At 51.1% G+C, this 18,519-nt stretch overlaps 3 protein-coding genes across 9 annotated transcripts; 2 read left to right on the top strand and 1 right to left on the bottom strand.

Moving 5' to 3' along the window:
• Positions 1-2,594: 2,594 nt before the first annotated feature.
• On the bottom strand, positions 2,595-7,253 carry EIF1AD (eukaryotic translation initiation factor 1A domain containing). Of its 5 annotated transcripts, none has more exons than XM_039840846.1 (7): positions 6,979-7,253; positions 6,665-6,857; positions 5,794-5,968; positions 5,539-5,647; positions 5,326-5,434; positions 5,125-5,172; positions 2,595-4,495 (listed from the first exon to the last, which is right to left on the bottom strand). In XM_039840846.1, exons 3-7 carry the CDS (start codon positions 5,878-5,880, stop codon positions 4,228-4,230), a joined length of 621 nt encoding a protein of 206 aa, XP_039696780.1. In that variant the 5' UTR covers positions 5,881-5,968; positions 6,665-6,857; positions 6,979-7,253; the 3' UTR covers positions 2,595-4,227. The 5 variants fall into 5 exon arrangements, with proteins under 5 accessions (XP_039696780.1, XP_039696779.1, XP_039696781.1 ...); XM_039840845.1 differs by having other exon boundaries at positions 6,665-6,842; XM_039840847.1 differs by lacking the exon at positions 6,665-6,857 and having other exon boundaries at positions 5,794-5,997.
• A 168-nt stretch (positions 7,254-7,421) lies between these two features.
• On the top strand, positions 7,422-9,252 carry BANF1 (barrier to autointegration nuclear assembly factor 1). Of its 3 annotated transcripts, none has more exons than XM_039840850.1 (3): positions 7,422-7,632; positions 8,343-8,481; positions 8,686-9,252. In XM_039840850.1, exons 2-3 carry the CDS (start codon positions 8,359-8,361, stop codon positions 8,875-8,877), a joined length of 315 nt encoding a protein of 104 aa, XP_039696784.1. In that variant the 5' UTR covers positions 7,422-7,632; positions 8,343-8,358; the 3' UTR covers positions 8,878-9,252. The 3 variants fall into 3 exon arrangements, with proteins under 3 accessions (XP_039696784.1, XP_039696785.1, XP_039696786.1); XM_039840851.1 differs by having other exon boundaries at positions 7,436-7,632; positions 8,731-9,252; XM_039840852.1 differs by lacking the exon at positions 7,422-7,632 and adding an exon at positions 7,825-7,972 and having other exon boundaries at positions 8,731-9,252.
• A 5,961-nt stretch (positions 9,253-15,213) lies between these two features.
• On the top strand, positions 15,214-16,610 carry CST6 (cystatin E/M). The gene is made up of 3 exons (XM_039840849.1): positions 15,214-15,502; positions 15,976-16,101; positions 16,429-16,610. Exons 1-3 carry the CDS (start codon positions 15,263-15,265, stop codon positions 16,510-16,512), a joined length of 450 nt encoding a protein of 149 aa, XP_039696783.1. The 5' UTR covers positions 15,214-15,262; the 3' UTR covers positions 16,513-16,610.
• The last annotated feature ends 1,909 nt before the right edge of the window (positions 16,611-18,519 follow it).

Below are 18,519 nucleotides of genomic sequence, written 5' to 3'. Positions count from 1 at the left end.
CTTATGAACCTGGATGCTAAAATCCCTCCCAATATCAGAAAACCAAATCCAACAATATATTGAAAAATATATCATGATTCTCTTATTCCAAGAAAGCAAGGATGTTCTAAAGTGAGGGATGGTGTCAAGATAGCACACGTTTACATATTAAAGGAGAAAAACCATGTGGCTAGCTCAGATGGCTACGTGTGCTCCTTGGCGCACTTACATGGGTGGCTGGATGACAAGAGAAGAAAGCTGGGCTGTGTGGGGAAGCCCTAGCAGAAATAACCTGGCTGCAAAGGTTGGTCCTAAAGTGACACAAGTGCAGAGTCCAAAGGGCCACAAATCTCAAACCTAACTGCGGTAGGGTCAGTACTACCAGGCTGCAAGGACCGGCCATGGCGCTGGAGGAAAGGGCCCTGAGAACAGTGGCTCGTTCTGGGAAATCTGGTCAGTCACTCATGGTTGGATTCCAAATTGGGAAATAGAGATGGGACTCAGCTCCAGAGAACGACAAAGGAGCATGCAGAATACAAGGCCATACTTCCTTCAGGATTCTGAGCTATAACCCACAGGAGCTGAATGGCTGACAAGAGATGGAAAAGTGGGGATTAAAAGATTTGACGGAGAAAAAAGGCTATTATGTAAGTCACAGAATCACCGAGAGCTGGAGGAAAACCTAAGGCCACGCTTATAGACACAATGTCCAAAAACCCACACAGTGGGAAATAGTCAAAGGAATATTTAGAGGAAAACTTACTAGCCCAAAATGTATTCAAAAGCAAGACTGAAATGAAATAAATTAACTAAACACATGACTCAGAAGCTACAAATGAGAAATTTGAAGAAAGAAGGGCCTATAAACACACATTTTGGAGCTCAAGAAAATAAAACACATCAAACACAGGACAGATGTAGTTGGTTTGCTCTCCTCTCACCCCTTGCCTCTTTTCCTGGTTTAAGAACCTCTCTACTCCATGAGAAACACACGTCATAAAGATCAGGTGTGGCTCGTCTCACCTCCCCACAATCCCCCATCCCCTTAACTCAGCCCTGGCAACCGTGATTGCTCAGGAGAGAGCAAGTGACCAGAGCAAGACCAACTGGTCTTCCCTGAAATACATGGATCCCGACGAAGGAACTCTTTATCTGACCAAGTGTGAGCTAGAGCTTCCTGCAGAAAACACCTGCAGGGAGAAAGGGATTGATCGACCAAGAGGAGCAGAGACGGTCGGAGAACAAACGAGGACAGTCCTCATACTGGCCCGGGCCAGCTCTGCCCAACGCTCTGCTTTCAGAACTCGGGCCAATGAGCGCTGGTTTGCTTCGCCGTTCAAGTTAGATTTTGTCACTTGTAAGAAAGTCCCAAATAATAAAAATTACTACACATGACTTTTTGCCTCCAAAAGCTTAAATATACACAAAATCTGTGATTCCTAAAATGAAGTTACCACAATTGACTTTAGGATGGAAAACTGGAGCAGATAAAATGCTGCAGAAGAAATTAAAAGGCAAAGATCTACCCCTAAACAAGGCATCGAGTACAGATGTTTTTATATTCTATGAAACTTTGAAGAAACAAACAATTCATTTTCTATAAATTATTCAAGCTCGAAGAGAAAGATTAAATGTTTCTAAACCCATTCTACATGCTAGCATAATTGTTATTGAAATGAGACAAGATCATTAAAACAAAAAGTGAAATTGGTTCAGGGAAAAATACAAAAGTCCTAAATAAATATTATACAACTAATCAGGGTTTGCATCGGAATGTAAGACTGGTTCCAGCATTAGGAAACCTATTAATGAAAATTAGTAAAATTAAACAAAATCTTGTGATTATCTCAGATGTCAAATTCATCAACGCTGGAAAAAAGAAAAAAACTCTCAGTGAGAAGGAAATACCTTTAGCCTAATAAAGTTTATGTACCAGAATCCTAAAGCAAGATTCATATTTCTTGATAAGACATGAGAACCACTCTTGCTAAGAAAGGAACAAATAAGGGCTCTATTCAACATTATGCTAGAGGTCCTGTCCTCCATAATTCACAAGGAATAAGTATAAAGGATCAAATAAATCTGCCTCTAGATGATTTGACTCTAGCCAGAAAGCTAAGAGAATCAACTGAAAAGCTAATTAGCATTAAATAATTCAATTAGATCAACTGGGTGAGCACACAAAGATGGATGGCTTTCCTATATGCCAGTGATGGTTAGAAATGTAATTTTTAAAAACCCATTCATAACAACAAATAACTCTAAAATTCCTAAGGCTAAGCTAAAGTAGGAATGTGAAAGACCCATATGAAGATGATACCTTAGAAAAGAAAGGACACGCCTCGTTTCTGGATAGGAAAATTCAAAACTGTTAAGATAGCACTTCTCTCCAAATCAAACTGAGATTTAAATTAATGCCAATGAAAGTCTCAACAGGACTTTTAAATGAAATTTAACAAGTTCATTCAAAACTTTTCATGTAAGAGAAGACATGAAAATATGAAAATTTCAAGGACGAGTGGGGCAGGGTTGAGGGAGCTGTACCAATCATGTTATAAAACCTATGTGCACACAGATCAACAGGACAGGTTAGAAATCCCAAAGAGAGCCATCTGTTTGCAGGAATACAGTTTATTTTAAAAAGGTATTTTAAATCGGTGAGGAAGGAATGACCCATTCAATAAATGGTATAGGGACAAGTGGTCATCTCTTTAGGAAAAAGGTTCTCTCTCATAAAAACCAAACTTTAGTTAAAAACAGATATACACACACATCTTTACCTCGACTGATTTTGTGTGTGTATATGTATAGACACATGCAAATTTAAATGTATGCACATACACATACGTGCAAATATATACACGTATGTATTTAAAGCTATGCTAAGTAAACATAAGAGAAAATGAAAAGCAGATAAAGGAGAAAAGGTTGGCATTCCCTTGGAGTACAATGGGAAGTAAAGAGGAAGATCCACAAGTACGTTTTTAAGGTTGATAATGGGGTGGTGAGAGTTCCCACTAATGGCTATTTCTTGAAGTACGAGCTGTGTTAACTAGCAGGGGAAGGAGAAATTGGTGGACAAGACAGAAGAGTCGAAATACAACATTCCAGAGCAGATCTTCCAGGCAGTGCCAAGTGTCCATCTGAGGTTTGTTATTATGAATTTCAGGTAAAACAAGTGAGCCAGGTTGGCAGTTTTCTCTAACAGTTACTTGGGCACAGGCACAGAAGTGAATGGCTGGGTTGGCCCAGGTTAGGTTTTAGTAGATGAATAAAATGGAGGAAGACACGGGAATGGAAGGTGTCTGTCATGGAATCCATGTTGCACAGGGGAGAAGTGAAGATAGAATAATGGTGGGAAAGCGGCAGGGCTGGTGGATGGAGATAAAGAGTTTTTGCAAAGGGGGTAGTTGAGCGAGTAAGCAAAAAAGCCAGGAGGCGGTGACTACAGGTATTTGAATTCAAAAGCTGCTGCAATTTCTATTGATGTCAGGGGTCCAGGGAGTAGGGATGTAGACAGAGATGTAGGCAGCAGGCATGAAATAGAAGTGCATTAGTGATGGGGCTATCAAGGAACTAGAGGGTCACAGTGTTGAATGGGCCCACCAGGGGACGCAAAACAATGATATAAGGGTAAAAGACTGTAAACTGGGTAGTAAACTCTTCAATGTCTGATCAGTGATTAGAAGGTCAATGCCAGCAATGAAGAGGAAGAGTGTATAACCGGAGGTAAAATCTTCAAAGGAGAAATGGGATGATATGGTTTACAAGAGGGCTGAGGAATGATGGTCTGAGTAGCCACACGGAGGGCACCAACCTGGGGATGTACACAGCAGCACAGAAGTGGACACTCCTGCAGTCACGGCTGACAAAAAAGGCAGGGAAAGCAGCATACAAGGCATAGGAAATTCATCCTGAGTGTTTCTCAGAGGCAAGACTAGGTCCTACAGCTGTGATCCTGAATGTCTGAATCAGTACTGACTATGAGCAGGAAACGAGTGGGACTGTTCCCAGTTATTAAATACGTGCAAGGAGGCACAACACAGGGCCTGGCACCTACTAAAGGCCCAACGAGAGAGAACCTAGGAAAGACTCCAGCCATTTGCCATTTCCTGCCCATTCAGCCCAGCTGCCCATGGGGCTTCCACTAAGGAGCAGTTTTTAACCACTACAGGTCCCTCCTTCCTCCAGAGAGCCACTCGGACACCAGCACAAGTCACCACCCACCAGGGGTTTAATTCTCCTAGGTCAGAAGGTCAGTTCAGAGAGGGGTCCTGCCTTGTCCCCATCCGGGGGGGAAGATCTGCAGAGCACCCTGGGAACGTCCAATCTCAGAGGAGCCAAGGACAAGTCTCTGAGTGAAGTGGATCCTGGGGTCTCAGGATGCCTCCTCCTCTTCGCTCTCCTCCTCACTCTCATGATACTGTCTGCGGTTGGTATTAACGAAGAGGTCAGAATCATCTTCAGAGCTGGATTCTTCTGATGACTGTGGCTCAGTTGGGAGTTCTGGCTGAGTCTGTCTTCATGGTAGGAAAGGACAGAGTTAGCCCAGTGCCTTCTGGGAAAACCATATCTGCAATCAAGGAGCCCATATGACCAAGCAGTCAGGGCTCAGTAAGTCGGATGGGGAGACAATCAAAAGGAAGACCATATGGCCAAGCAGTCAGGGATCAGTAAGTCGGATGGGGAGACAATCAAAGCAAACGGCAAAAAAACTTGGCCAAGGAAAACAAGGTAAAGACCACCCCCTACCTCCACCTCAAAAGTTTACTAGAGCCACTATTTTTAGTAATGATTGTACTACCACCAACTAACATGCAATGGATCCACACTGCATAACAAGTACTATGCTAAGAAACCTTATAAGCGTTAACTCCTTTAATCTTTACAAGGCTCCCATTTGATAGGTAAGGAAATCCAGGCTTAAGAAGGTTAGCAGCCTCTTTAAAGTCATTTGGTTACAAGTGGCAAAGCCAGGATTTTAACCCAGCACACCTGACTTTCAAGCCACTTGCATAGCCACATACATAAGAGCTCTCACCTGGGACCCTACATAGGATAAAAGGAAGGCTCTACTTCCCCTTCAAGGTACCAAAGTCTGAACCCCTATTTCCTGTTTTTCCTACCCTCAGGCTTGATCCTCACCTGTTCCTGTTGTTGTGTTTCTCAGCCACTTCAGAGAAGGCCTCAGGCCTGTGCCAAGAGAAAACCAGGTTCAGAAAGGACAGAGAAATCTCACAGCATAAAAGCTGTTTCCAGCTGTCCCTGCTTGGGGTGCCATAATCTCACAGCTAGGAAGTCGACCCCCCAGAAATCAGGCAGCTTATGATCAAGGGGAGCACCTACCAGAGCCCCTCCTTCTGCAGGGAGCGCACATGGTCTTTGCAGAGCACAAAAGAGATCTCGGCCTTCACCTTTTCTCCTTCTTCAATAGGGTCGACAATGAGAAAGTCCCCTGTAGGTAGAAAGGAGAAAAGACAGTCAGTCAGTCCAGCTTTCACTGGGGGAAGTCAAGACCACAGGAAATGGTTCTGCCTCCTAGAGGGCTACCTCTCTCACCTCTCTTGATCCAGATGTTCTTGCGGTATTTGGAGGGCATGCTCACCAGGAAGCGCTGCCCTTGGGCTGTCTCCACTTCATGTAGATTGTTCCCTGGGGTCCTGAGTACCTAGTGCAGGGAGAGACCAAGAACCAGTGAGCCTCATCTGCCAGCTCCAAGACCCACTGAGCTGCACTGTACCCTCCCCCTACCCGAGGGGCCCAACGGGAGTGGACGGGTGAGAGGCAGAGCAGCTTGTGACCAATGCTACTCACCCTCACGATCTGCTGCTGGTCGGAGGGTACCATGTGCTCCCCTAGCACCTCCTTCACCACATGCTTCCTCTTGGTGGCCTGAGACATGCTGGGTTCTGTCCAAGGCAGGTGAGGGACGCAAAGGCTGTCAACTTTTGCTCTTGAGTTTCTTGGATGGCAGGTTCAGAACCCAGGACTGTTTTGAAGATGGGGAAGGGCTTTTTACTAAAGAGTGACAAAGTCCTGATTAAGAATATGGGCTCTGAAATCTAATTGCTTGGATTAAAAACCTACTTGACTATTTCCTATGGATGAAAAAAAGGGGATCTATGGAAAGTGACCTCACAGGGTGATCTGATCATAAATGCCTAAATAGGCAGGTAATGATCGATGCTCACGTCCCGTGCCTATAACTTTAGTGAAAGGTTTTTAAGCCAGCCAAGTAATATCCCTCGAAGAAGTGACCACCCTCAAGAGAGCACGCAATGTCATTAACTATCTTGTAATCCAACCCCCATCTTGCTGTCTCCCATCATGTAATCTTCCTTAGATCCCTCCTTAATTTCAAGTGCATAGAGCAAACTGAAAAACTGTTATTCTCTGGAACATCTGAGATCTTGCTCCCCAAAACAGGTCATCGGTTTGGCTCAAATAAACTCTTGTAAAAATTTTCTACAGGTTTGGACGTTCCCAATTGTTCATCTGAGAGAAAAATAATACCTAACCCAGAACGTTGTTATTAGGACGAGATGATGTAAACAAAGCACTTAATGCAGTATAAGGAACGTAAAAATAACTCGTTATCATAAGCACTGGCATAATCATGAAAACTACATAGATGATTCCAGCACCCGCTCAGGAAAGAGTGTGAGATAAACTGTATCTTCCTCACCATGCTTCGTACATCCCCAAGTGTAGCATCGCCACACTATACAGATGCTCAATCTCCCAACACGCTACAGGCAGACCAGTTAGGAGACAACCGCGACGGCCCAAGCCAGGATCGAGTTCATTAAAGGTCGGGGGAGCTGGCCTGGTCTGCGGCCTCGGCTGTATTTCTGACTTGGGTTCTGAGGAGACAAGAACTGGCACCGCCAAGACTGGTAGTTTCCAAAGGAAACTCCGAAGCGTCACCTCTAGTTACCGTTCTCTGCCCTCCCCGCTCCACGTCCCGGAGTAAAGACGCTCAGAGAGACCCACACTTACTTTCCGGCCCTCTTCTCCCACAGGCACTGCCTCAACGACCCGGTTCTCCAGGATGGACGCTGGGAGCGGCTCGTCCACGACTCACTTCTCAGCTGAGCCAATGAAGGCACAGAAAAGGAACCTGCCAGCGGTCACGATGGCGCCTCCGGTTCCTTCCCGACTCCTACAAGCCCCACGGCGCTGAGGACGACAGCCCTGCGCCTGAGTAGGAGCCCTGCGAGCGCCCTTCTTCCGGCGCTCTCTCGGAAGCCTCCGGCCACCCGCCCCCGCCTTGTCCGTCCTTCTAACTCTTCCCACCGCCAGGCCGGCCAAGACTGGGTCCTTGAGTTCCGGATGCCGTGCAGCGGGGAAATGAAGTTTTATCCACCGAGGACTCCGCTCCCTGACACCGGAAATGCTGCCTCAGAAAGAAGACCATAGAAGGCAGCCAGGCTTCTCGCGAAGCGACCGGAAAGGAGCCCCTGCTAAGGCCGCCGTAGAGGTCCAGAGCGCCTCATCTCTATGGCTCTACGCGGCTAGAAGTGCCAACTTTAATTTTTCAGGCGGTTCTTGAAGCGACCCGGAAGCGGAAGTAGAAGAAAGTTCTAGTGGGTTGAGGTATCGGCGGGAGCAGCCGTGCGGCGGGAGTAGCCGTTACAGGAATTGGAGCTGCCGGTGAGCGCGAGCCGCGGAGCACGGCCCAGTCTGGAGGCCAGAGGAGGCGCAGGGAGGAGGGGAGGAGAGGAGCCGCAATTGCTGCGGCGGGCCAGAGGACGCGCCCTGGGAGACGGCTTGGCGACCGGGCGGAGAGGGGCGGGACGCGGCGCGGCAGCGCGTGGAGGGGGCGGGGCCGCGCGCGTGGGGGGCGGGGCCGGCGGAGGTCCAGGCGTGAGCCCCGGCGTGGACCCGCCGGGGCTGGGGAGCAGGTGTACGTGCTCCGGCCTGCACCTGTGCTCTGTGAGCAGCCTGTAGAGCGGGTGGGGCAGAGGGACCCTTTGTTTGCTTTGCAGGCCAGGTAAGCCGTTCCAGGCAGGGTCACTGCCTTCTTTGCCCAGCCAAGGTCACAGAGGGAGTGACACCTTCAGGGCAAGCCTTAGCTACTGACTCTGGGCATCTTTCCCCTGCCGCGCGTGCACCACCTGTTAAAGCGGGATACTCTTTCCTCTGGGGCAGTACCAAAACCCAGTTCCCGCAGGAAGTGGGAAAAGTTTGTCTATAGAGTGGTGGAGGAAAATCCTTGGACCTCAGTGTTCTTATCTGTTAAATAAGAGGAATCGATAAGCCACCATAAGGGCTGGTCTAGCTTCTTTTTAACGCGAGATTGCCAGTGAGACTTTGGGAGTTTCCGGTTTTCAGCCCTAACCTACTTTTCTTGGGATTCCTAGATTAATCCTGACCAAGATGACAACTTCTCAAAAGCACCGAGACTTCGTGGCAGAGCCCATGGGGGAAAAACCGGTGGGGAGCCTGGCCGGGATCGGTGAAGTCCTGGGCAAGAAGCTGGAGGAAAGGGGCTTTGACAAGGTGTGGGGAGGTTGCATACATCTGGGGAGGGCTCCGCGGTTGGAGGGGGCAGACTGCAGTATTGCCTGGCAGTTTGGGAGTGAGGACAGTGAGTACCTTTGGGGGGCGAACAGCGGTATACGATCTGAAAAGATAGCCAGAGCCTGCACTGCCTGCTAGGTACGTGTGCTTTAAATGCTGCAGAAGTGGTCTTCTTGTTCTTAGTCCCACAGCACTGAGCAGCATGCCCTTTACTTTGCACGTTTGCAGGCCTATGTGGTCCTTGGCCAGTTTCTGGTGCTAAAGAAAGATGAAGACCTCTTCCGGGAATGGCTAAAGGACACATGCGGTGCCAATGCCAAGCAGTCCCGGGACTGCTTTGGGTGCCTTCGAGAGTGGTGTGACGCCTTCTTGTGATGCCCTCTGGGGGGCCCCCAATCCCTAGCCCTATCCTTGAGTCTCCAGAGTTTGCAGCCAAGTGGGGGCTCCTCCCCTGTCCTCTACAAAGGAAATGATTGCTGTCTACTCACCTCCGATGTCCTCCAGGGTCTTCAGGGAGTTCTCTCCCCTCACCATTTCAATTTTTGGGAATTCTTGCTCTTGCATGCATATTCCTTCTTCCCCGGCCAGTTTCGTGTTAATAATTACCAGCTTTTCTGAACGGATTCCTGGCCCCTTCCCTCATCCCCACCCTCAACTCTGGTCTGTTTTATGCTATTTGGCTTCTCTTTTGGCAGAACAGTCACTGTCGTTATAAAAACTTTTTGAATCAATAAAGTCAGTGGCCTTTAAGACTGGACTTTGTGAGTTGAAAAGCAGGTGGGCTGAGCAGCTCCGCCACAACCGTATCAGTGCAGCTCGAAACTGGCAGCTTCCTCCTCCAGAGGGCAGCCACCCTCGCCACATAAGCCTCAGGCACGCACCTCTGAGTGTCTCAATCCCTTAGTAATGAGAGAGTGGGTTGATCTCTTCCTGGGATCCAGATGGGTCGTGGTGTTCCAGATGTCGAGTGAATCAACAGCTGGGACAGGCAGCACTTGGAAAAGTCAGTGGGAGTCAGGTACCAGGAAGAGGACCGAATGTGGGTAAAAGTTCACCTAATCATGTGCCTTCCCGGTCTCTGGGAGGAGTGGGCAGGGCCCTTGCCACCTGCCCTGCTCTCTTAGGGAGGCAGAAGGAGCATGGGCATCACGGCTGGGAGGCTGAATGAGTTACACTCTTCCCTGGTACCTTTTCATCCTATTCTTGGTTGAACACTTAGTGAACCAGGCCCACAGCTAAGGTCTTTGCAAACGTTTTCTTCCACAATAAGTAATTTTCTTTCTGTTTTACAAATGAGGAAACCAGGGGTTCAGAGAGACTAATATGTCTGTGGACTTAGTGCTAGGAAGTGTCCCAGCTGTCCCTCAAAACATATCTTGGAAGCCCATGCGGCTGAGAGCCCTCTGTTCCTAGGTCAAGTCACTCAGCCTCTGTGAGCCTCGGTTTCCCCACTTGGAAAGCGAGGTCATAAGGATCAGATGACATGCTAGCTGTGCAGCACCCAGCCCTGCTTGGCTGGCAGTCCTTCAGGAGAACCTTGTTGAGGAACTTTCCTCAGACAGCTTACATACAGTCTGGTGACAGATATATGTACAAAATTTTTAGTAGCTAATGAAATTCATATTATAAAATACAGAAGCTAGGATAACGAGCAGATTTTCGTGATCCCAGGGTAGGGGAAAAATAAAAAGTCGATAGATTCAACTCCATTAATAGAAACTCCATCGATCTAAAGATATAAAGTGGGTGACGGACGAGACTAACGCAGTGAGAAAGGATATTTGCAACACAAACGACAAAAGACTGTATCCAGAGCATGTGCATAACTGCAGTGAAGAAAAAGCAACAGAAAGTTGGGTAAGAGACCTGAAAGCAGACGTGAGAGGGACACCGAAATGAAGACTCAGCTGTGAAAAGGTGCCCAGTTACATTAGTGCTCAGAAATGCAAATGAGGTGCGGTCAGACTCTTGCTAGGTTGGCAGAAATTTTAAAGCCAGACCATACCAGGTGCTGATGAGGGAATGGAGTGACAGGAACTGATATCCAGCTGGTGGGAATGTAAATTGGTCTGAACACTTAGGAAAAACAGTTGGGCGTTTTCTGAAAAAATGGAAGACCCACCCTGTGACCCAGCACTGCCGCTCACACCTGCTCCAGTACCTTTGTGAGCCTTCGCAGCAGCTTGTTTATGACAGCTCCCAACTGGAAGAACTCTGATGGCTGTCAAGATTTCGAACATGGATTCATGACATCTATGGCACAACAGGCGAATCAGTACAGAGCAAACATCAAGTAGCGTGATTCCATTCTTGCTTAGGGATCTCTACAGAGGTGGTAAAACTAGACGAAAAGCAAGGAAATGCTTATTGTAAAAGTCAACAGTGGTTGCCTTTGGGAGGTGGGTGAAGAGCGGGACAGCCCGGGGGTAGGAGCGGCAGTTTCGTTTCTTAACCTGTGTGATGGTGGTACAGGCATTGACTTAATTATTTGTTAAAGTGAGCAGACATATTCTGTGTACTTTTCTGTGGATGGCTCCGTCTCCAAAGAGTAGAAGTAGAATAAAAGGGAAACCAAAATAAAGACCCAGATATAGAGCAGTTACGTGAGTAGTCGGCACCTATGATGGTTATTAGGGATGAGGGTTCAATGCAAGGCTGGGTCTGTGACGTGTGAGTGACCCCCCTGGGAAGGCACCAGGTGGCCAGAGCAGGGTCCGGCTTGTGTTACAGGCCATTTCCTGGGAGGGTGTCAGCCTGCAGCCCAGAGCAAGGTGGTAATGCGGGCTGTCCCAGGATTTTCGGGCCTACTATGTTTCTGATGGTTTTCCTGGATGTGTGTAGGGTGACGTCAGAGTCCCTTCAGCCTTGACAATGGTGCTGTGTTGCTGTCACACAGGCCCGATGTGCTTTGTGGGGGCGGGTGCTTTGCATGGCCACAGTCCCCCGACCTCAGCCCTGACACTGCCACATTGTTGCTGGCACTCTGTGAGGTAATGGAGACTGCTTCCTCCACAGCAGCTTTCCTGGGGGTCCTGCCCACAGGAGTTGCCACAGTTTCGCCACCTGTGACTCTCGTACTGGGGCCCGTCCAGCTCTGCTTCTTCGTCACGGGCTCTTCCCTGCCTCACCCACCTGCTTTCTCACCTCTCCCTTGGGGCTCAGACAGTACCTGTGACAGGTTGGAAAGGCCCAAACCCTTTATCTGAGCCCCATAGTACATCCCACACAGCTTCCTGGATCAGTCCTGGCAGCAGGAGACAAAGGGCATCTGGAGTGTATTTTGTGACAGTGTGGCCTCTCAGAGATCCAACTCCAACTCAGCCATAGGACAAGGCCCCAGGCCTGGCATGTTGGGGAAAGCAGACCTAGTTGGGGACAGGTAGGAATCAGATTATCTAAAGGTCAGTCCACATTTGCCAACAGGATGGGCTTGGTGAAGGGTGGGCGTGGAAGTCAGCAAACACTGACCCGGTGTTATTCTCGCTGCAGCTGCACCCAGCCACAGCTTGACCCTCTCAGCCAGTCTAGTCATGAGGGCTCAGGTCTGGCGCAGAGCTTGGGGTGAACTCAGCCCCTGCACTCCAGGGCCCTGAAGTTGTCCTGCTGTCACTGGCCGTGAAGTAGGGGGCAGCTACAGACAAACTCGAGCCTGATACATCTGCCCGGTGGCAGCCCAGATGGTATGAAGGTCTCACAGTATATGCTCATGACAGTCAACCCGCCTCCCACGTTGCCTCCTTCCTGTAGGGACCCAGGGCTCTACTGTCACTCTTGGCCTTGATTGGCGGTAGCCTAAAACAGCCGGCCTGGTTCTGGTCTCAATTATTCCTTTATTTGCCGCGTGACCTGGAGCAAATTGCCTCCCTGCTTTGAGCCCGTGTCCTCTGTCAGCGGTGCAGGGTTGTGAAGGTTCCATCAGCTGATGGATGTGGAGCCCCCGCACTTAGGAGAGCTCTCCACAACGGGGAGCTTTCATCACTGCGGGATCACGGCTTCCCTGACCCTGGGGTCTCCTGTCCAGGATGTGGTCCCAACAGGGACATGGAGCAGAGCCCTGGGGAGGGAACAGCCGCAGCTAAAGGTTCAGTGAACAGGATGCTGGGGCAGAACCAAGGCCCTGGGTGGCCTGGTCCCGGGGCGAAGGGGACATCAGGGCCCATCCTCGTCAATGAGACCCATCAGCCAGCGGCAAGAGAGGGCTGCCATGGGCAACCTGGGTTGGGATGTCTGGGCCACAGCAAAATGAGGCTGTGCCCTGTGGCCAGCGGGGATGGCCAACCTTGAGCTCACACCTGGCTCAGGCCTGCTTCCGGAAGCCATTATGGTCCGGTCAGGGTGGAGTCCAGGCTAAGGGCTCTTCTCCCGATAAGACCCAGCCCTGGGAAGTCCTCCTGGGGTACCCTCCCTCCAGGGACACTCCCCTCACACAGCAGACCTCGTATCCCGGTGGAGCAGTCCAGGACTCACACACTAGGAGGCTGGCACATGGGGGCCACCCAGGCCCCACCACTGACCCTTCCTCTTTGACCCTCCTCATTTCTTCTTTGTAAAACAAGTAATATTCTTTAAAAAAAAAATTGTTAACCGATGGTGACATTGGTTAACAAAATCCAGTAAGTTTCAGGTGTACAATCTAACAGTGAGGCATGTGTATGTTGTGTTGTGTGTGCACTAAACTGGTTCTATTCACTGCTCTGCAGAGCTGTTTTGAGGGCGAGAGAACATATGCTGAGTCCCTGGCACATATCAGGAACACAGTAATTGTTGTTTTCCCTTCCCCCATCCCTCTTCTCACCAAGACCCCGATTCTAGCCATGTGACCTCAGACAAATGTCCTGCCCTCTCTTCATCTGTAAAATACAGATGATGCTGAAGGACAGGGTACTTGTGAGAACAGACGAGTGGGTGAAAGGTCTTTGGTAATTGTTAGGCTTGGGTGCAAAAGACTCATCAGCGTCAGTGCAGAAGAATCACAGCATAGGGACAAGTGAGCTGGGAACCGGGCCTTGGCTAGTTTTCCAGGGAGCTGTTGGAGGTAAGTGGTCATGGCTGAACTCCAAGTGACAGGAAAGCAGAACCGGGAGAGCCTGAGGGGGCTTCTGGCCCCTTGGGGCTGCCTCTCCCACCTCTCCCCTGTGTCGTGGTCCCAGGCCTCTCACGCTCCCCACTCCTGGCTTCTCTCTGATCCGCTACCTGCCTGGCCTGGGCCTCCTCATCAAGCCAAGCTTGCACCAGATCTCTCACAAACAGGGCTCTGTCCCTTTAAGGCAGACACCTGAGCCCACAACAAACTTGTGACTGTTCCTTGGAATCCCAAAATTGTTTTTCCCAGCTGGGCTGAGAAGGTGGGGTAGCAGCTGGCCTGGGCAGTGACCGCACTCCAGTCCTGGGGAATTCTGGATGCTTACTCATACTGTTCACCACGGTGCTGCTCTCCCTTGAACAACTCAGAGTTAGGGGCACCAATGACTGTCCCCCCACCCCTCTGCAGTCCAAAATCCGTGTATAACTTTGACTCCCCTAGAACTTAGCTGCTAATAGCCTACTATTGACTGGAAACCTTCCCGATAATATAAATAGTTGATTAACACATATTTTGTATGTTTGTTACATACTGTATTCTTAAAGTAAGCTAGAGAAAAAATTAAAATCGTAAGAGAAATACATGACAGCATTTATCGAAAAAAATCCACACATGAGTGGATCCATGCAGTTCAAACCCATATTGTTCAAGGGTCACCTGTAATTATTAACCACTTATTAAAGCACCAGCTGTCACATACCGCAAACTATTACCTCTTCCAAGCCCGGGTTATTCCATGAAAGTCATCTTGCCTTGTTTTGGTGGTACCTCCAGCCCACGCCCCACTTACCTACGGGTGATCCAGTCTCAGGCCATTCATAGACTAACTTTAGAAGAGTTGTCGCCTATCTTCAGGTGAGGACACTGAGGCTCTGGGAGGTGCAGGGGCTTGTCAGGAGGCATCCAGTTAGTTAATGGCAGAACTGGTACGACTCACGCCCCTCCTCCTGGCGGGCTCTCAGTCCTCAGTCTCAGTCTGGTTAAGAGCACAGATTTGAGTTATATTGCCCAGGCTCCAAAGCCAGCATCACCATTTACTGTGTACCAGCTGGTGCCCTTGGGCAAATCGATTGTCCCCTCTGTGTCCTGTCTCCTTTCCTGTTAAGTGGAAACATGACTGATTCTCACTTGGTGCTGGCTGAGGGTTAAACAGCGCGTGGCTCAGTGCAGCAACGTCCCACTTTGCTGCATCGCATCGCATCGCTCCTCCAAATGCTTTGCCTACTGAATCCACAGGACCCCATTCACAGAGGAGGAGACTGAGGCAATGGGATTAGGTTAAGTAACTTTTCCACGGTTACACGGTAAATGGTGGTGATAATAAGAGCTTGCTAATAGCTGTTGTTGGTATTTCCTATTGGATAGCCCTGCCCGCGAACTGCCCCAACGGTGGCACTTGTTGCTTCTGGGAACTGTCCTTTTCCTCACAGGACTGGGTGTGTTCTGGAGTGATGGGCAAGCATCGTGGCACACAGGTGTGCGGGGGGGGTGGGGCCTGTCTGCTGCCTCCCTCTGCGCTGGGAAGGTAGGTGCCCTTGCTGGACTGCCCAAGCCGGGGGATTTCTCCCCGCCCGCGCCCGCGCGGGCGCACAGCGGGCGTAGGGCGGGGCTGGGCGGGGCTGGGCGGGGCCTCAGCCGGTAAAAGCGGCGCGGGCCACAGCCTCGGCACTGAAGACCATGGCACAAGCGAACCTCCAGCTGGTGCTGGGCCTGGCCCTGCTCGCGGTCTGCCTCCTGGCACTGCCTCGCGACGCCGGGGCCCGACCACAGGAGGTCATGGTCGGAGGACTGCAAGACCTGTCGCCTAGTGACCCGCAGGTGCAGAAGGCAGCGCAGTCGGCCGTGGCCAGCTACAACATGGGCAGCAACAGCCTCTACTACTTTCGCGACACGCACATCCTCAAGGCGCAGAGACAGGTGCGGCTGGGCTGGCGGGGCAGGGAGAGGAGAAGAGCCCTCAGCGCCCGTGCCAGATTAAGGGGGAGCCACGAAAGCAAGCAGGATATTTTAACAATATATTTTTAAAAACCGAATTAATGATGAACAAAATATCTAAATTTTAAATCGACAGGATGCACCTCTGCCCTTGCATAGCTACCTCACCAGTCTCACATGGGCCCTGGCCTGCGGGTTGCTGGGGAGCGGGTGAGGGGGATGAGCGGTGGGCTTCAGGACAGTGTGAGCCCTTGGGTCTTAGCCCCCTTCGTGGCCCAGACCTCTGCCTCCCATCCCAGGGATCCCCAAAAGAATGCTTCTGTCCCAGGTCTGAGTCCCAAGGCCAGTGTGCTGGACGTGTCTAGGGGAATGGAATGGGAGATGGGAGAGAGGTGACTGGTGAGGGTCAGGGGTAGTCTCCCGGCACCCTGACCTGCCCCTGCCCTCTGTCCCAGCTGGTGGCTGGCGTCAAGTACTACCTGACCTTGGAGATGGGGAGCACCGACTGCCGGAAAAGTGCAGTGGCTGGAGACCACATAGACCTCACCACCTGCCCGCTGGCCGCAGGAACGCAGGAGGAGGTAACAGCCCTGCACACGCGCATGCGTGCCCTGCCTCCTCGCACCCAAGGCCCCTGAACTGGTCTGGCTGGCCAGGTTGATGTCTGGCCCAACCTGTCTCTGCTTTTTGGATGACTCAGCTGCAGGCCAGGGTGGGGTGTAGAGAGGAAACTGCGGCTTCCCCTAAAGGAGTTGACTAGAAAGACCCAGGATCTAGTCCCAGCCATCTGACTCGATGTCCCTTGTGCCAGCGACTGCCCCTCCTTGTGGGCAGAGGGCTGACTGTTGGGAGGCGGCAGGCCTGGACCTAGGCTCACCCCTCCTTCTCTCCCCATGCTCTATTTGCAGAAGCTGCGCTGTGACTTCGAGATCCTTGTGGTTCCCTGGGAGAACTCTACAAGACTTCTAAAGCATCACTGTGTGCCCGTGTAGTAGGCCCCAGTGCCATGGGGCGGGAGGGCACAGGCCCATCGGCGGAGGGCACTTCAGGTCCATGGGTCACATCCGTCGCAATAAATCACTAGCACTACTTCTTGTATCGGTCTCTTCTGAATGTTTCACTCCTCCCCTTCTGTCCCCCACTCCCTCTCCTAGAAGCCCCCTCCCCCAGCTAACAGGGTACCCATACCACCACCAACTGAACTGCTGTCCCAGCCCAGACAGTGCTGAGGGTACGGGGTTCAGCCCCCAAATCTGGAGTCCCTGAAACACCTCAGCATCACCGACAGAGGAACAAAACTCCAGAGACTCAATATTCTCAGCCTTAAGTGGTCACAGGACCAGATGGTACACGCAGCAGTAAGGGTGGGAGTCGGTGAATGCTCTGAGGAGCACCTGAGCGCTGCTCCCCCTCAGCCCCCAGGATGACTTAGGGTGGCACATGGGGGGTTTAGCCAGCAGGGCCCCAGGACTCTGAGCTCCCAGCCCGTGAGATTCCTCTACCCACATGTGGCCCAGGGATGGCGGGCAAGACCCTGGGAAGGGGATGGACAGGGCGCTCCAAGGGGACACAAGTCAAAACTGCTGCCCGCAAGAGGGATGGGGGGCAGATGCGATTTAATGGCATTTAAAGAAAACAGTTGCAACATTTTTTGTACATCTGAATTTGTGGCTGCAATTCGTACTTGCTACACAGACACACCCCAGAATGCCTCAACACACTATACACACGCACAGAAACCCACAACACACACTCTGATGCTCCCAGACACTACATGCATATCCAGGAAAACACAAACACAACCTAGCAACCCAGAAGCACAGACACAAACACACAGAAGCACTACCGCCCCAAGAAATAACTTGGAGATGTATACACAGACCCCCACATACACACACACAACCCCAGAGATCCACATGCCCCTCCCAGAGCTATGCCTCAGATGCAAAAAAGCACACCCACACCTGGGGCGTGATGGAGCAGTGACTGGATCCTTTCGGAGCACTAGGCATGGGCATCATTAAGCCCAGTCAGAACTGCAGTGGCTATGGAGAGCACTCCCACCCCTGCCTGCTGCCCCTCCAGGCAAGGCCTCACGTAGTCCCCTGCCCAGTGCTGGAATAAATGAGGAAAATCCCCTTGCCCCTCATCCGGGCCCTGCCTTCTGCCCTCAGAGGCCACATTGGGGATGAAAAACACATGATGTCTCTATGGAAGGCTGTGTTGCCAAGGGGCTGGGTTCAACAGGAGTTAGGGATGCTGGGGAACTTTCCAGTCCTGCTTCTGCTCAAGATGTGGCAGCTCAGACAGCCCATGGGCAGGTGGTGAGGCTGCCGCTTGGGAGGGCTTCCACGTGCCACCAAGCAGGAGCTTTCAGCACTGGGCCGGCACAGAGCAGGTGGCAGGAAATGCTTGCCGAATGAATGTTTAGATGGTGGAGAGAGGCGAGGCTGGAGGTATCTGCCAGGTGGCCTCTCCGCCCCCGGAATCTGTGTCCAAATCCCAGATGGCATTTCCTTTGGCTTCTATTCCTGGGCCCAGGGCCAGCCAGCGCCCTCGGCCGGGCCACGGGAGGGAAAATGCTGCTTCTGTCCTGGGGCCTGGAGGCTTTGCCACCATTTCGTCAGGCTAAGAGGTACAGGGTTGGCTGGCAAAACTATCTGTCACCCCTCAGCCCCCACTCCGAAGTCCCGTCCCATTCTTGATCCCATCCAGCCTGTACTGCACGCTGGCTTCATTCTACTAGGGTGAAGTGAGTGTCGTAGATAGTGGAAGACCCCTCCTCTGTACAGAAGCTCTCAGGGCCCAGGCCAAGCTTGTGCTTGACCCAGTGCTAGGTCTCCAGCACCCAGCACAGGCCCAGGCATTCGTGGACCCTGGTTGTGCCCCACTACCACCACCGGCTATGGGGACAGGGTCTCTGGGCATCCTGCCTAGGCTCAGGCTGAAAGCGGGAGGACTCGTCTGAGCCCCAGACAGGGTGGGGAGCAGCCATCAGC

Source organism: Pteropus medius, unplaced genomic scaffold (genome assembly GCF_902729225.1).
Source record: "Pteropus medius unplaced genomic scaffold, Ma_sr-lr_union100, whole genome shotgun sequence".
Classification (NCBI taxonomy): domain Eukaryota; kingdom Metazoa; phylum Chordata; class Mammalia; order Chiroptera; family Pteropodidae; genus Pteropus; species Pteropus medius.
Note: the sequence above shows the minus strand (reverse complement) of the source record. Positions and strands in the feature narration are given on the sequence as shown.

Coding starts and splice junctions, on each gene's coding strand:
- EIF1AD (XM_039840846.1), bottom strand. CDS start 5,880: ATGTCTCAGGCCACCAAGAGGAAGCATGTGGTGAAGGAGGTGCTAGGG. Junction 5,435..5,538: donor GAACATCTGGATCAAGAGAG/GTGAGAGAGGTA, acceptor TTCTACCTACAG/GGGACTTTCTCATTGTCGAC. Junction 5,173..5,325: donor CTGCAGAAGGAGGGGCTCTG/GTAGGTGCTCCC, acceptor CTCTTGGCACAG/GCCTGAGGCCTTCTCTGAAG.
- BANF1 (XM_039840850.1), top strand. CDS start 8,359: ATGACAACTTCTCAAAAGCACCGAGACTTCGTGGCAGAGCCCATGGGG. Junction 8,482..8,685: donor AGGAAAGGGGCTTTGACAAG/GTGTGGGGAGGT, acceptor TCTTGTTCTTAG/TCCCACAGCACTGAGCAGCA.
- CST6 (XM_039840849.1), top strand. CDS start 15,263: ATGGCACAAGCGAACCTCCAGCTGGTGCTGGGCCTGGCCCTGCTCGCG. Junction 15,503..15,975: donor TCCTCAAGGCGCAGAGACAG/GTGCGGCTGGGC, acceptor CCTCTGTCCCAG/CTGGTGGCTGGCGTCAAGTA. Junction 16,102..16,428: donor CCGCAGGAACGCAGGAGGAG/GTAACAGCCCTG, acceptor CTCTATTTGCAG/AAGCTGCGCTGTGACTTCGA.